The sequence below is a fragment of the Staurois parvus genome, unplaced genomic scaffold (genome assembly GCF_062004578.1).
Source record: "Staurois parvus isolate SC_StPar_1 unplaced genomic scaffold, SC_StPar_1.0 ptg000293l, whole genome shotgun sequence".
In the NCBI taxonomy this organism is placed as follows: Eukaryota; Metazoa; Chordata; class Amphibia; order Anura; family Ranidae; genus Staurois; species Staurois parvus.
The window spans coordinates 919,353-935,000 of record NW_028318089.1 but is presented as its reverse complement, the minus strand read 5'-3'; the positions used below and the strand labels follow the sequence as shown (position 1 = coordinate 935,000).

At 44.1% G+C, this 15,648-nt stretch overlaps 1 protein-coding gene across 2 annotated transcripts in view; it reads right to left on the bottom strand.

Moving 5' to 3' along the window:
- The window catches only part of WBP2 (WW domain binding protein 2), a 22,222-nt gene extending 6,956 nt beyond the window's left edge, over positions 1 to 15,266 (bottom strand). Inside the window, exons 1-5 of one of the 2 annotated variants that reach the window (XM_089682648.1) lie at positions 15,109 to 15,266; positions 10,907 to 11,015; positions 4,429 to 4,564; positions 3,662 to 3,754; positions 2,134 to 2,274 (exon numbers count right to left, since the gene is read on the bottom strand). In XM_089682648.1, the coding sequence (XP_089538774.1) occupies positions 2,134 to 2,274; positions 3,662 to 3,754; positions 4,429 to 4,564; positions 10,907 to 11,015; positions 15,109 to 15,167 (538 nt within the window). In that variant the 5' untranslated portion in view covers positions 15,168 to 15,266. The remainder of the gene's footprint in view (positions 1 to 2,133; positions 2,275 to 3,661; positions 3,755 to 4,428; positions 4,565 to 10,906; positions 11,016 to 15,108) is intronic. The other variant, XM_089682649.1, reaches the window with a different exon arrangement.
- Between the last annotated feature and the right edge of the window lie 382 nt (positions 15,267 to 15,648).

The following is a 15,648-nucleotide window of genomic DNA, read 5'->3' as shown; positions in this document are numbered from 1 at the left end:
GGATACTTACAGGTCATTGTTGCCAAGAGGGTAGTGAACTAGGGAAGGGTTTTACATGCTATCTGTGCCTTCCTGTTTGGGTGTCAATTGTAGTCCATTTCATTTCTGTGTCCCGTTGGGGAGAATTCCTTCCACTACCCATCTGGTAGATTAAATCTCTCCAAAGTGAAGACAAATCCTCTCGTAGGTAGCTCCAGCTAAAACAGGTGTCCATTTGGAAGACTTCCCTTCTATTCCCGTTGTAGTGACAACTGACATTTTGGACTGGGCAGCACAGTACTGAATGAAACCAGTCATCACACAAAGAGAGAGGGTGAATGTCCAAAGCAGGGAGACAACAAAAACCTAACAGGGGGTTCAACCCTTTGGTGATATATCTAGACACTGGGGCATTAAGATTTCCTCTCACTTCTTCTGTTTCCTAGAATGGAGGTGGAAGCAGGGGACTCCCAGAGGGAGCACAGACAGAAATAGGTGCTTACCTGTCAGATATTTTTTTAAGGTTAAACAGTTTTTTGTTTTTTTTTTTTAATTCATTGGAAGGATGGGGGGATCATTTCTTAACCACTTCAAATCCGGACACTTTTACCCCCTTCCTGTCCAGGCCAATTTTCAGCGCTATCACACTTTGAATGACAATTGCGCGGTCGTGCAACACTGTACCCATATGAATTTTGTAGCATTTTTTGAGACAGATTAAAAAAAAAACTTTATTTTGGTGGTATTTATTCACCACTGGGATTTTTTTTTTTTTGCTATATAAATGAAAAAGTCCAAAAATTTAGAAAACAAAGTGTTGTTCTTTTAAAATTTTGCTAATAAATAAGCTTTCTTCATAAATCTTGGCCAAAATGTATTCAATTATCTTTTTAGTAGAAAAAAAAAAAAATTAGTTTATAACCAAAAACTATTTTTCTAAATTGTTTTTACCTTTTTATATTATGATTTATGTTTTTTCTAACATACTGTCTCCCTAGCAGTACAGTGTCACCATAGGGACACTGTACTACTTGTGGGGGCTGATTTTTACACGGATTACTTTCACACCCATAAAGGCTGTAAAAACAATCATTTTTCCTTCTCTTTGGCTGCATTTTTGCAGCCATTGAGAAATACTGTGTGAGCTGTGATTGGTCACAGCTTGTGATTGGTCACAGCTTGTCACATGGTACAAGGCTGTTGTGAATAGCCTTGTACCATGTGACCTCTGATCATTCACAGATTTCACACGTAGTAAGCAATGATGTCAGAAGTGACATCTTGCTTACTACTCTTCATATGATCACTGATTGGCCAAACAGTGATCACATGATCGGGACCTCACACAGAGGTCCCGTACAACAATTGGTGTCTCCCAGGGAGCGCGCACAAGCAGGGAGAGGGGAGGACGTTTATAAACAGCCACCCACCCCTGCACTGCTCCCATCTATATAAAAGGGCTAGACGGGAAGTGGTCAATTAAAAAGAAACTGTCATTTGGGTGTAATCACCTACGTGTCCATGTTTGTAATTGGTTAAGTCTAACTTTAGCATATAGGGCCTGGTCTTACTGTTCTAAAATATTTGACACGAGTTTAGTGGCATAAGTGTCTAGGACAGCCTTCTTCAACTAGGGTGCCTTGGCAAAATGCCTAAAAATTACCCAAATCTTGTATACAGGCCAGCGGGTAGAACAAGCCTGCTTTTAAGTTACACAAAGCTACAGATTTTCATTGAGCACCATTACATCCTGACAACCAATGACATCATCAGTTGATCAGGAGGATGTTTGTTGCCTGCACAACATCCTTCTGTGACCCTCCCCTGCCCCTCTCCATCACATCAGCTCAGTGATGGAGAACACTGAGGAAGGAGAAAAGAAACATTGGAATACTAGTCAGTACCAGTGTGCAAAAGTGTATTTGTTTTGGAAGAATAAATCACCTCTAACGTTTTGTGTCCTACATGCGCGGATGTTGCAGCATTATATAAAACTATTACATTTTTTTTTTAATGAGGTAATAATAGTTTTTTTACAAACTGCCTCAAGACTGTCCATAATTTTCAAGGGTGCCTTGACTGAACAAAGGAGAAATACTGGTCTAGGAAATGTAAAAAAATGTAGCAAGGCATAGGGCTATACTAAATACTCACCTGTAGGTGGTGGTGGAAAAGGATACCCAGCAGCAGCAGGAGCTGGAGGATAGATACCATTGGCTGCTGGAGGTGGGTAGGCATAACCTCCATTAGGCATATAAGGAAATCCACCTCCTGGAGGTCCTCCTCTTGAAGCTGCTTAATATAGAACATTGGATAGAAATTAGAACACTCACCTTGCTGAACAACCTTAAAAAGTTGAAAAAAAAAAAAAAAATCACCTGTAAGAGGAAAAAAAAGTTTTCCCTTTCACCCACAATGCCTAGGCAGGGGTGATGTCATCCACCTTCCAGCAGGATCTACGGAATGTAGATTATGCCAGATCTCGCTGATCAGAATCTCCCAGCATTGTGCTGAAGGTCTTCTTGCGAGATTTGGAGTGCTCAGCATTCCTTAGGACCTTGTTGGAGGATGCTGACATCACCCCCTGAAACAATGAACCAGAGGAAAGGCAGATATATTTTTTTCCCTAAAGATGTTTTTTTTCCTTTTTTCTTTTTATAACTTTATGTGACTCAGCAAAGGTAAGGGGCAGCAAAAACAAACAGCAGACTTCACGTGTAGTGCAAGGTCTACTTTAAAGTGTATCTAAACTAAAAGTTACAATGTTCACCTACTGTACTTATGAAAGAACCACCCACCCCCCCCCCTCCAGAACAATACGTGTGTTGAGACTACAGAACACCTCCTCTCTCTTCTTCTCCATAACAGACTTGTTCTGTAGTCAACACAAAGCACTAGCCAGGACTGATCAAACTGCTTGGAAATTCAATGCAGTAGAAGCTCACTGGATTTTGGCAGATCAACTAGTATGTTTATTCATTTGCAAAAATATGGGGAAATAAGCATGTATCGGAAAGATATGGGTTTTTTTTGCCCATACATACACTTTAGAGCAGAACTACACTGCATCTGAGCACTGCAAACCAAACACACAATTTGCTTCATTTTTAATATTCAAAGCAGTCCATCCTCATCCATCCATGTCTCTATACTTTATTTTGCTGAGAAATCATTTAGAAAAACACCCCCTAGCACAGGGGTATCAAACTGGCAGCCCTCCAGCTGTTGTGAAACTACAAGTCCCATCATGCCTCTGCCTTTGGGAGTAATCCTTGTAACTGCCAGCCTTGCAATGCCTCATGGGACTTGTAGTTTCGCAACAGCTGGAGGGCCGCTAGCTTGACACCCCTGCGCTAGCCGTGGCCATTTTGAGAAAGGGCAGATTCATGTATTGCTTATTTCCTGGAATCCATCTGCCCCTAGCTCAGGCATGCAGGCAGGAAGGTGTGCTTAGCTGAGAAAACCACTCCTCCCCTCCTAAAGTCTGGGATGTAAGAAATAATTTGCCTAGGCATGGAAACTATGACGTAACTAAAGAAATTTAAAAAAAAATGGTTTAAAACAAACAAAAAAAAAAAAGATATATTTTCCTATCTATTTACTAATGCTAGCAGCATAAGGATTCAAAATAGTCAGTGTTTATTGAGAGAGTGAAGTTCCACTTTAATTAAATGCTACTTACCTTGAGAGGCCACCTGTAACATGTACTGTCCAAACTCTATAGCTCCCCCAGCTGGAAAGTTGAGTTTAAATGTGGCAGCGCCTTCCCAGCCACCTGCAGATGAAGCACAGATTACAGAACATGACCATTTTGCTTTGTTGAATGCTAGGTTCACACCTATGCAGTTTGCGTTTGATCCGATTCTGCTGTGCATTTTTACACATGCTTTTTTTTCTTATTCCTGGCCAGATTAAAATGCAAAATGCATAAAAAACAAAAAGGCACTACATGCTTTTCTACAGCGTCTCCATTGAAGTCTATAGAACCAAAACGTTTTGCGATTAAAAAAATCCCTGACCCTTTCCAAAAAACGTGGAGATATGAACCTGTCCCATAGGAAATCATGTTAAATGAACTGCTGTGTGTTTCCGCAAAACGCAGCAGAAAATGCATAGGTGTGAACCAAGACTAAGTCAGTGGTCTCCAAACTGCGGCTCAGGGGTCAGATGCAGCCCTTTGCTTGCCTTTATCTGGCCCTTGGGACACTATTCCTCCAAGTGACAACTATGATGGGACCTCATTCCTCCAACTGAAACCATTGATGGGGCACGATTCTTCCTGCTAAAGCCAATAAAAAGTTTCCCACTGACACCAATGATGGGGCATCGTGTACTCCCACTGGCCACAGTCCGGTTCCCCTAAAGCCTGGAGGTCAGTAATCTGGCCCTTGTTTAGAAAGTTTGGAGACCCCTGGTTTACAGTATAATGGCTGTGAATGTTGATCTTACCACCAGGTTCTGCTTTCACAACGCCTTTGAGGAAGTTAGCCCCAAAAACTGGTTGCTTGATTTCACAATCCTTCATCAAGTAGAAAGGCATCATAAATGACTGCATTGGATCCCTTCCTTTGGATATAAATATCACCTGCGGATTTAAAGAGACTCTGTCACCAATATGCAGAGAAAAACAGATAATCAAGTGTTATAAATGCTTACTTGCAGAGTTTCACTTCTTAAATTATTTTTTTTATTCACTTGCAAGGCACCGTTAACCACTTCAATTCCGGACACTTTCACCCCCTTCCAGTCCAGGCCAATTTTCAGCTTTCAGTGCTATCCCACGTTGAATGACAATTGCACGGTCATGCAACACTGTACCCATATGAATTTTTTAGCATTTTTTTTGAGACAGATAAAACTTTATTTTGGTGGTATTTATTCACTACTGGGATTTTTTTTTTTGCTATATAAATAAAGTCCAAACATTTTTAAAAAATAAGTGTTTTTCTTATAAAATTTTCCAAATAAATAATCTTTCTTCATAAATCTTGGCCAAAATGTATTCAGCTATCTTTTTAGTAAAAAATAACAAACAAAAAAAAAAAATTAGTTTATAACCAAAAAAGTATAATTTTTTTTTTTTAATTTATTTTTTTTTTTTTAACATACTGTCACCCCAGCAGTACAGTGTCACCATAGTGACACTGTACTACCTGTGGGGGGTGATGAAGATTTTTTTTTTTACATTGATAGCTTTTACAGCCTTTATGGGTGTAAAAGCAATCATTTCTCCTCTCTGGCTGCATTTTTGCAGCCATTGAGAAATACTGTGAGAGCTGTGATTGGTCACGGCGTGTCACATGGTACAAGGCTGTTGTGAATAGCCTTGTACCATGTGACTTCTGTGATCATTCACAGATTTCACATGTAGTAAGCAATGATATCAGGAAGTGACATCTTGCTTACTACTATTCATGTGATCACTGATTGGCCAATCAGTGATCACATGAATCGGGACCTCACACAGAGGTCCCATACAGTGATCAGTGCTCTGCTGTGCCCTCCGCACACAGCGGGCACCGGATCGCGTACTCCCAGGGAGTGCGCACAGGCAGGGAATGCGGGAGGTGACTGCTTTGGCACTGCTCCCGTCTGGCCATTTATATACATGGGCCAGATGGGAAGTGGTTAAACTAGAACGGGTGTCGGCAAACCGCGGCTCTTTTTCACCTTTGCTGCGGCTCCAGAGCACACTGCCCACCAGGTGACAGGCAATAGGGTTGCCGTAGCTCAGTGGTCGGCAAGCCGCGGCTCTTTTAATGCAGCTCTTCTGTGTGCCGGGCGCCCGCTCCCCTCCCTCCTCTCGGGCGGCCGCCCCAAAAGTCAGGACTCTGCAGCTAGCCCAGCAATGGGCAAACTACGGCCCGGCGGACCTTTTAATCCGGCCCGCGGAGCGTGGCAAACATTGGCTGTCAGGATGTAGGCGGGGCAGCGTGACGAACTCCTCTCCTCTCACAGTCCGCCCTGAAGACCGGAACGGCGCGGAAACACGGCGAGAGGAACGCGCGGAGCAAAGGTAAGTGAATTGACACAATATGGGGGATGAATTACTATAGGGGGGATGAATTACTATAGGGGGGATGAATTACTATATGGGGGATGAATTACTATATGGGGGATGAATTACTATGGGGGATGAATTACTATATGGGGGATGAATTACTATATGGGGGATGAATTACTATATGGGGGATGAATTACTATATGGGGGATGTATTTTCAGTTTTAAAAATGTGGCTCTCAAAATAAATTTCAATCGTGGTTTTGGCGAGATTTGGCTCAGTTGAAAAAAAAGGTTGCCCACCACTGACCTAAGGCTATGATTGTGATTATGACGATACACTGTGGCCCTGATTAACCCTTTGCTTGCTGGGCCCTTAAACCCTCTTCATGACCAGAGCGCTTTTTGCAATATATGCAGTGTCCGATTTGTTTTAAATGTTGCAATGGTTTTGCGGCTCCCAGTCTTTTTTTCCCTCTCGGAAAGGGGTCCAAGTGGCTCTTTATGTCTTAAAGGTTGAAGACCCCTGAACTAGAAGATGTGACTACACCAGGCAGAATCAATTCCCTAGCACAGGGTAACACCAAGTTAGCTATCTAGATTCACACTATAAAAGCCAGTCGGTTGTCTTTGAAACTATTTTTGCAAAGACATTTTTTTGTTTCTTTAGACAGGTTGACTAGAACATCAAAACTGCTCTGAGATGCCAGGGCCAGATTTGTACTTTGGCAGTGTCCAGCACTGCCGCTGTTCACGTGTGACTACTCATCTGGGTGGTAACATGCAATGAGGAGCTCTACAAAGCTTTGGGTGCAAACGGTTTGCATCCACCTGCAAACTAGACAAAGCCAATTACCTAGTTTGTATGTGGCCACGTCACAGAGTGCTGCACCATCCAGATGCAGTGTTTAACCGCAGCCAAACACTGAAATCCAGCCACTGAACACTGAAATCTACCTGCTGGTGTGATTGTAGCCTAAAGCTGGGTACACAAAGTCCAAACATTGGCAGGATCACCAGGAACCGGCCAACATCTGCACCGTGGGAACAGCTGTCCTTCTGACAGCTGCCAGTCTAAGGATTTTGTCGAAGGGACATGCTAGAAAACTAGCATCCCTGGTAAAAGGTCGCTGTGATTGGCCTTTTACCTCGTCATGTGATCAGCTGTGTCCATAGGACACAGCGATCACTGACAGCGCCGGGTGTGCGCCGCTGGGGGCACATTCTGGGAGGACATCATATGACGCCCTCCCAGAACTGGAAATCCGCGCTGTAGCCGTCTTTCGGCTTTAGCGCAGTTACAAAGTGGTTAAAGTACTTTTAAAATGACATTTTCTCACCAATTGAAGGTACAAAGAGTTTTCACACATATGTTCGTACAAATATTCAACTGAAAATCTACTAGTGTATAGCCAGCTTTAGCCTAAGCATGAAAACAAAGTGTAAAGCTGAAGGAGGGAGAAAATCACCCCCCAGATTTTATACACATAATATGCTACTGATAAAGTGGGTATAAAGTCAAAACATTTTTCACCTTAATACATTCCCAGCATTAAGGTAAACAAAAAGTCCCACTTCTTTTTCTGTACACCTCCCCCCCAAACACTTACCTGACACCTCTCACCATTCCAGCGCCGTCCCTGACTTCAGCAGCACTACTCTCTCTTCCTGGATTCACAGGATACACTGAGAGCAGCGGGAACCATAGGTTCCTGCTCTTGTCAGAGGAAGATGTCTATGGACACACACAGCCCGGCTTGAGAGCGTGCCTGCATGGGTACCCCTATAGCACATGGCTTGCGATACGGCCACTCAGAAGATGCAAGTCTGCTCTGTGGAATATCATTGCACAAAGCAGGTAAATATAACATCTTTTTATTTTAATAAAGAAAAAAATGTTGCTTTTAATATCATTTAAAGTGTTACTAAACCCACAACAGTAAAATCAGTCTGTGTGTGCAGTAAAGCATGTTGTTATACTCCCCATGGAACTTAAGGGGTTAATCCTCTGCATTGCGTAAAAAGGCTGTTTGATCTTGACTTCTCTGATCCTCTCCTCTCTAGTGTCCCCCTCTTATCTCCCGATAAGATATATCATGTTTAGTCACTCTGCACATGCTCAGTTTGGTGTGTATTCCTAGCGAGGTTTTTATTCTTGGGAGAGTGCATGTGATCAGCACAGGGCCAATCAGCACTGTCCAGACAGAGGTCAGGGGTTCTGCATACTTCTAGAACAAAATGAAAACTCCTCCAAGCTGTAATCAGTGCTCTGCTGGACACTGATAGAAGTCACAAGGCTGCTCTAACTTCTGATGAGCAAAGATAGTTAGCAGTTTATATTTACTAAAATAATTGCACTTCCATGTTCTGTGTAGTGTGGGAGACCAGATATAGTGAATGCAGGGTCCTGGGTTTAGTACAGGTTGGATAAAACTAGCGATAAAGAAAAAAAAAAGGGATTTATTTTTATTTAAATCGGATTATTTTTATCAAATTTATTTTAATAAAATACTTTTGGAGTAAAAATCTAAAGATTTTTCTATTTAAGATACATTAATAATTGAGTTTATTCAGCACGAAATGGAGCTTAGTTATGTAGCATGAGGCTGTATATTCTGCAATATTTATATTTTTGGTAAACTCATTCAATGAATCCAAGCTCTGCAAGCTGAGATAACATGCACGGCATTGATGCATTCACACAATTTTACAGTAACCATGAGAAAAAACATGAAATAAAAGAATTTGAGTCGTTCTCCAGCTATGTGTGGTGAACCTAAAATCAGTTCTGATATCACGATTTTGCTAACTTGACACCTTATTATTCTAAAAAGGAAACCTTCATTTGGTTTGCAAATATTAAATATTCTAACTACCAGCAAGAATGAGTTGGATTCCTTACATTTAAAGAGCACCTGTCATTTTAGATAAATCATGGCAGTACCTGTTAGCGGGCATCCACTCCCCTGCTGCCGCCACGTCCCTCACCTTGTGGTCACTGCCGAATCACCAGCCATCCCATTAAAGTGAATGGGACTGTCGGTGAGTCAACAGCCGGTCAGAGGAGGAGCCGCTGGGGGACAGGGATGACAGTTGCTCTTTAAAATTATTTAAATTGAGCCTTTCCACTAGTGATTTAAATCAAATCCACCCTGATTTAGTAACACTTCAACCACTTGGCAAACGCGCTGAATGACGGCTACAGCGCGGTTGTAGAGTTCTGGAAGGGCGTCATATAACGTCCTCCCAGAACCCGTCTCTATGGACACAGCTGATCATGTGATGTAGTAAAAGGCCAATCACAGCCGCCTTTTACCACGTGATCAGCTGTGTCCAATGACAGAGCAGATCACCGGGTAAATGCAGTTACCGGTTATCGGCTGCACTTTACTCACACTGTCACAGCGTAAGGAAAGTACTGCCACTAACCAGCAATTGTCAGAAAACAGATCGGCACTGATGATCAGTAGTGAAGAACAAAAACAGAGTGCACAAACCTTGCACATTATCTCAGCAGACAGTAAATTTATTGATTTAGGAGATATACTCACAAGAGTAGTAATAAAACAGGCATAGAAAATCCAAAAGCACATCCTACAATAAGGAGACCCATGCGAATCCCATCCGAAAATGAAATTCTCAGAATGACGCTGACGCGTTTCGAAGGGAAGCTCTGATGAAGAAGGGCCCCACCCTTCGAAACGTGTCATTCTGAGAATTTCCCCTTCAGATGGGATTCGCATGGGTCTCCTTATCGTAGGATGCGCTTTTGGATTTTATATGCCAGTTTTATTACTATTCTTGTGAATATATCTCCTAAATCAATAAATGTACTAACTGTTTACTGAGGTAATGCGCAAGGTTTGTGCGCTCTGTTTTTGTTCTTCACTACAGTTTGTATCAAGCTTCCCCAGCTTTGTGTTGGAGCTGCACAGCCTTTGATCGGTTTGGGACGAACTTCCATACATCCTTATACTTGTTATACTATTGTACATCGGCCCTCCACTGGTCTGGGTCCCTGAGCGAAGAAGGTGTTGTAATTGTGTTCACTGATGATCAGTGCCCAGCAGTGCCACCCACAAGTGCCAATCAGTGCCTAGCAGTGACACCCACCAGTGCTGCCCATCCGTGCTGCCTCATCAATGCCCACCAGTGAAGGAGAAAAATTACCTGTTTGCAAAATGTTATAATAATAATAAAAAAAAAATTCTTTGTTTCGTTCCAATTTTTTGCTATTTTTTTGTTTATATCGCAAAAACTAAAAACACCACCAAAAGAAAGCTCTATTTGTGTGAAAAAAAAGGATAAAAATTTAATATGTATACAGTGTTGCATGACCGCGCAATTGTCAAAGTACGACAGCGCTGAAAGCTGAAAATTGGCCTGGACACGAAGGGGGTATAAGTGCCCGGTAGGCAAGTAGTTAAGTAAAACTAAAAGTGAACACCACCTAACAGGGGGTGGACTGACCATTTGGAAACTCGGGCACTGCCCGAGGGCCCAGGGTCAGTAGGGAGCCCCATGAGATGCCCCTGGTACCTTTTTCATAGGCTTTTTTGAGTTTGGGCAAAGACACAGGGGCCCCACGGTCCCCTATTGCCCGGGGGCCCCATGAGTTGTCAGTCCGCCTCTGCCACCTAAACACTACAGATATATACCTGGATCTGATTACTACATTTAAAAAAAAACAAAGCAGATCTATCATCACCATCTAAAAGCCTACTTTGTCTTTTCTCTCTTCTGTATCTCAGGTGACAAAGAGGAAGTCATAGGATCTCACCTCTTAGATTGTAAGCTCCCAGGATCAGGCCCTCCTAACCGTCTTGTATTGAACTGTACTGTTGCTGTATTGTCTCCCGTTATATTGTAAAGCGCTGAGCAAACTGTTGGCGCTATATAAATCCTGTATAATAGTAATAATCTTACCCTGTATGGGGTCAGCATTATCGTGCCTTTCTTAGTCCCCCTAAAGGCATCTGCAGTGCTTGCCATGTCACCAAATGTAAGCTCCACATGGTCATAGGACATCAAAACACTGAAAATAGAAAATAGTGAAGTGTGATTTGATAAAATAGCACATTTGTATTCAGTTTCCATAAAATACAACTTGATCCTTGCAATCTCTCTGACATTAGAGTCCTGCTTGCAAAGAACCCAATTATTCCTTACCCGTCCTGCTGCCTGTGCTGCGGATCTTTGCCCACCTAAAAGGTAAAGCTGAATTATCTTGTGTCCTGCCTCCCTCTGCACTCTGTGGTTTCATCTGCTGCTCCCTACGTCACTACAGGATATGGTATGGACATAGGGGCTGACAGATTGGACCAGAGAATGCAGCAGGGGTGGTGGGGGACCATGCATCCAACAATCCAGGACGACCTCATTCCCAAAGGCAGCATTTGCATCACAATCCTGACACACATCTCTGTTCATCTTACTACATATGGGACAGTTTGCATCGCTTTGTGGGGTGCTCCTTTTAACAGGCTACTAAAAAGTCAATGGGAACACGCGCCAACTGTGTTGTGTAAAAAATAGGCATTCAGTATGGCCTCCTGCACTCTTGTATACTGCCATCTGAAAAGTGATCCACCACAGATCGATTTTCAGAGCCGGCTGTCTGTGTGAAAGGAGCCAGAAGGGTGTCGGAGCTAAAGATTCTCCTTCCATATCAATGTTTATGCAGAGTTCAGTTACAGGGTTTTAGAAGGCTGGGATTCGCAGGTCTTGCGCTCATGCGTGACGGCGGTGAGTCACACGACCTTTAATCTGAAATCAATTGATATCTAAACAGAGTAGGTATGGACCTTTCACACAGAAGCAAGAGCATGAGTTTACCTTACCTGACATTCAGTTCAATGGCTGTGTTCAGCAGGAAGTTCTGCCAGCTTTAGGGTGAGTTGGTCGGGGCTCAGCTGCGTGTTTTTACTGCCCCAACCGCAATTGTAAAGGAGTCCTTAGGGACAATGCCTGTGCCTGAATGTCTAACCACCTTCTGGTGTCTATGAACTGTCTATAATGGAGGGCAGATATCGCAGTCCACTCGGCATTAGACTCCGCCCCTGTATTCTATAAATTATTCATAATATGTAGCTAGGGTTTCCACCTCATCCCTTTAAACCCGAACATATTAATTACACAGGTTCTGAGGCTGATTTATTGCAGATAACGCACTGAGTTTAACCGCTTCCCCACCACCCTATAGTAGAAGTACTGCTACAGGGCGGCAGGGCTGCGCAAAATGTGTATATATAAGTGATTTGCATTTCCAGGTAGGGGGTGTGCGCCGTCCTACCCGTGCCACCTCTGGTGGCTACAGCTGTCAATCACGGGGTCCCGGCCAGAGATTCCCCACCGGCACCCGGCGATTGCCGAGGAACAGTGAAAGGGGAGAGATCTGTGTGGAAACAACACAGATCTCTCCTGTCAGCACACACATGCTTCTTTGTATTGCTGTGCACATACATATTGCACTACATAAATGTTGAGCTACATACAGTATCTCACAGAAGCAAGTCCACCCCTCACATTTTTGATTCTCTCTTTTCATGTGACAACACTGAAGAAATGACACTTTGCTACAATGTGACATAGTGAGTGTACAGCTTGTATAACAGTGTAAATTTGCTGTCCCCTCAAAATAACACACAGCCATTAATGTCTAAACCGCTGGCAACAAAAGTGAGTACACCCCTAAGTGACAATGTCCAAATTGGGTCCAAAGTGTCAATATTTTGTGTGGCCACCATTATTTTCCAGCACTGCCTTAACCCTCTTGGGTATGGAGTTCACCAGAGCTTCACAGGTTGCCATTGGAGTCCTCTTCTACTCCTCCATGATGACATCACAGAGCTGGTGGATGTTAGAGACCTTGTGCTCCTCCACCTTCCGTTTGACGATGCCTCACAGATGCTCAATAGGGTTTAGGTCTGGAGACATGCTTGGCCAGTCCATTACCTTTACCCTCAGCTTCTTTAGCAAGGCACTGGTCATCTTGGAGGGGAGTTTGGGCTCATTATCATGTTGGAATACTTCCCTGCGGCCCAGTCTCTGAAGGGAGGGGATCATGCTCTGCTTCAGTATGTCACAGTACATGTTGGCATTCATGGTTCCCTCAATGAACTGTAGCTCCCCAATGCCGGCACCTCTCATGCAGCCCCAGACCATGACACTCCCACCACCATGCTTGACTGTAGGCAAGATACACTTGTCTTTGTACTCCTCACCTGGTTGCCATCACACACGCTTGACACCATCTGAACCAAATAAGTTTATCTTCGTCTCATCAGACCACAGGACATGTTTCCAGTAATCCATGTCCTTAGTCTGCTTGTCTTCAGCAAACTGTTTGTGGGCTTTCTTGTGCATCATCTTTAGAAGAGGCTTCCTTCTGGGATGACAGCCATGCAGACCAATTTGATGCAACGTATGGTGTGAGCACTGACCGACTGACCCCCCACCCCTTCAACCTCTGCAGCAATGCTGGCAGCACTCATACATCTATTTCCCAAAGACAACCTCTGGATATGACGCTGAGCACGTGCACTCAGCTTCTTTGGTTGATCATGGCGAGGCCTGTTCTGAGTGGAGCCTGTCCTGTTAAACCGCTGTATGGTCTTGGCCACCGTGCTGCAGCTCAGTTTCAGGGTCTTGGCAAACTTCTTATAGCCTAGGCCATCTTTATGTAGAGCAACAATTCTTTTTTTCAGATCCTCAGAGAGTTCTTTGTCATGAGGTGCCATGCTGAACTTCCAGTGACCAGTATGAGAGTGAGAGTGATAACACCAAATTTAACACACCTGCTCCCCATTCACACCTGAGACCTTGTAAGGAGTCACATGACACCGGGGAGGGAAAATTAATAATTGGGCCCAATTTGGACATTGTCACTTAGGGGTGTACCCACTTTTGTTGCCAGCGGATTAGACATTAATGGCTGTGTGTTGAGTTATTTTGAGGGGACAGAAAATTTACACTGTTATACAAGCTGTACACTCACTACGTCACATTGTAACAAAGTGTCATTTCTTCAGTGTTGTCACATGAAAAGATAGAATAAAATATGTACAAAAATGTGAGAGGTGGACTCACTTCTGGGAGATACTGGATATATTGCACAATATAAATGCTGAGCTACATACATATTGCACTTCATGAACCCTCCTATTCCTCTTGTATTGAAGCTGTATTGTCTCCCGTTATATTGTAAAGTGCTGAGCAAACTGTTGGTGCTATATAAATCCTGTATAATAATATAAATGTTGCACTACATACATCCTACATGGCATTCATCTACATATAAAGCCGCACACACACTGTACTACAGGAAGTGGAGCAACACACACGTGCTGTACTACATGAAGCAGAGCCGTGCATATGCGCTGTACATGAAGCGGAGCCACACACACGCTGTACTACATGAAGCGGAGCCACACACACGCTGTACTACATGAAGCGGAGCCACACACACGCTGTACTACATGAAGCGGAGCCGTGCATATGCGCTGTACATGAAGCGGAGCCACACACACGCTGTACTACATGAAGCGGAGCCATGCATATGCACTGTACTACATGAAGCGGAGCCATGAATATGCGCTGTACTACATGAAGTGGAGCCGCAAACACATGTGCTGTACTACATGACGCGGAGCCGCATACACGCTGTACTACATGAGGCTGAGCCACGCATACGCTGTACTACATGAAGCGGAGCCATGAATATGCGCTGTACTACATGAAACGGAGCCGCACACACATGCTGTACATGAGGCTGAGCCACGCATACGCGCTGTACTACATGAAGCGGAGCCGCACACACATGCTGTATTACATGACGCGGAGCCGCGCACACGCTATACTACATGAAGCGGAGCCATGAATATGCGCTGTACTACATGAAGCAGAGCCGCGCACACGCTGCACTACACTACACTGCACTGCTGCACTAGTGCGCCCACAGCTATAGAACGGTGAACACATTTCCTGATTGGTCCGTCCGCCCGTCAATCTAACCAAGCCCCGCCCCGATGACATAATTTGATGTCAGATGTAGGGGTAGTGAATCGGAGCGGTCCGGGTGTCGGGATATATGAAGGGTAGCTCGGGGCCCACACAGGACATCTCCTCACCTCTCACAATTATTAACTACGACACCCCCGCCGTCCGTGTGGTTCCTGTTCAGCGCCATGTTGCGGATTCTGAGGGACACGCCCCCTCCTTCCACACAGAGAAGCTGCGAGCCCAGTCACTGATACTGTCTCACAGCAACCAGAGAGACACGCCCCTCTGTCATATCTACTGTGTGCTGATTGGCCGCTGGCTGCAGCAGGCTGCGCACAGCTAGAGGTGCAGTGTTCCCTGTGCCCGGCATCCTATCAATGATTGGCAGAGGCTCCGTGTGTCCTGGTACCGGCGATCACGAGAAGTGCCGCTGAGGTCAATGCCACCGGCATAGGAGATCTCCCATCACTTCTCAGTGATGAGACGCTTCTGTGTGTGCGGCGGGTTCCAGGTTGTCACTGGTCGGGGGTTCCCCTCTGAAACAGCTTATCCATGAACTACTACCGAGGCAATGTTCTATTTGTTCCCACACATTAAAGTGTTACTAAACCCACAACAGTGAAACCAGTCTGTATATGCAGTAAAGCATGCTTGTTATACTCACTGTG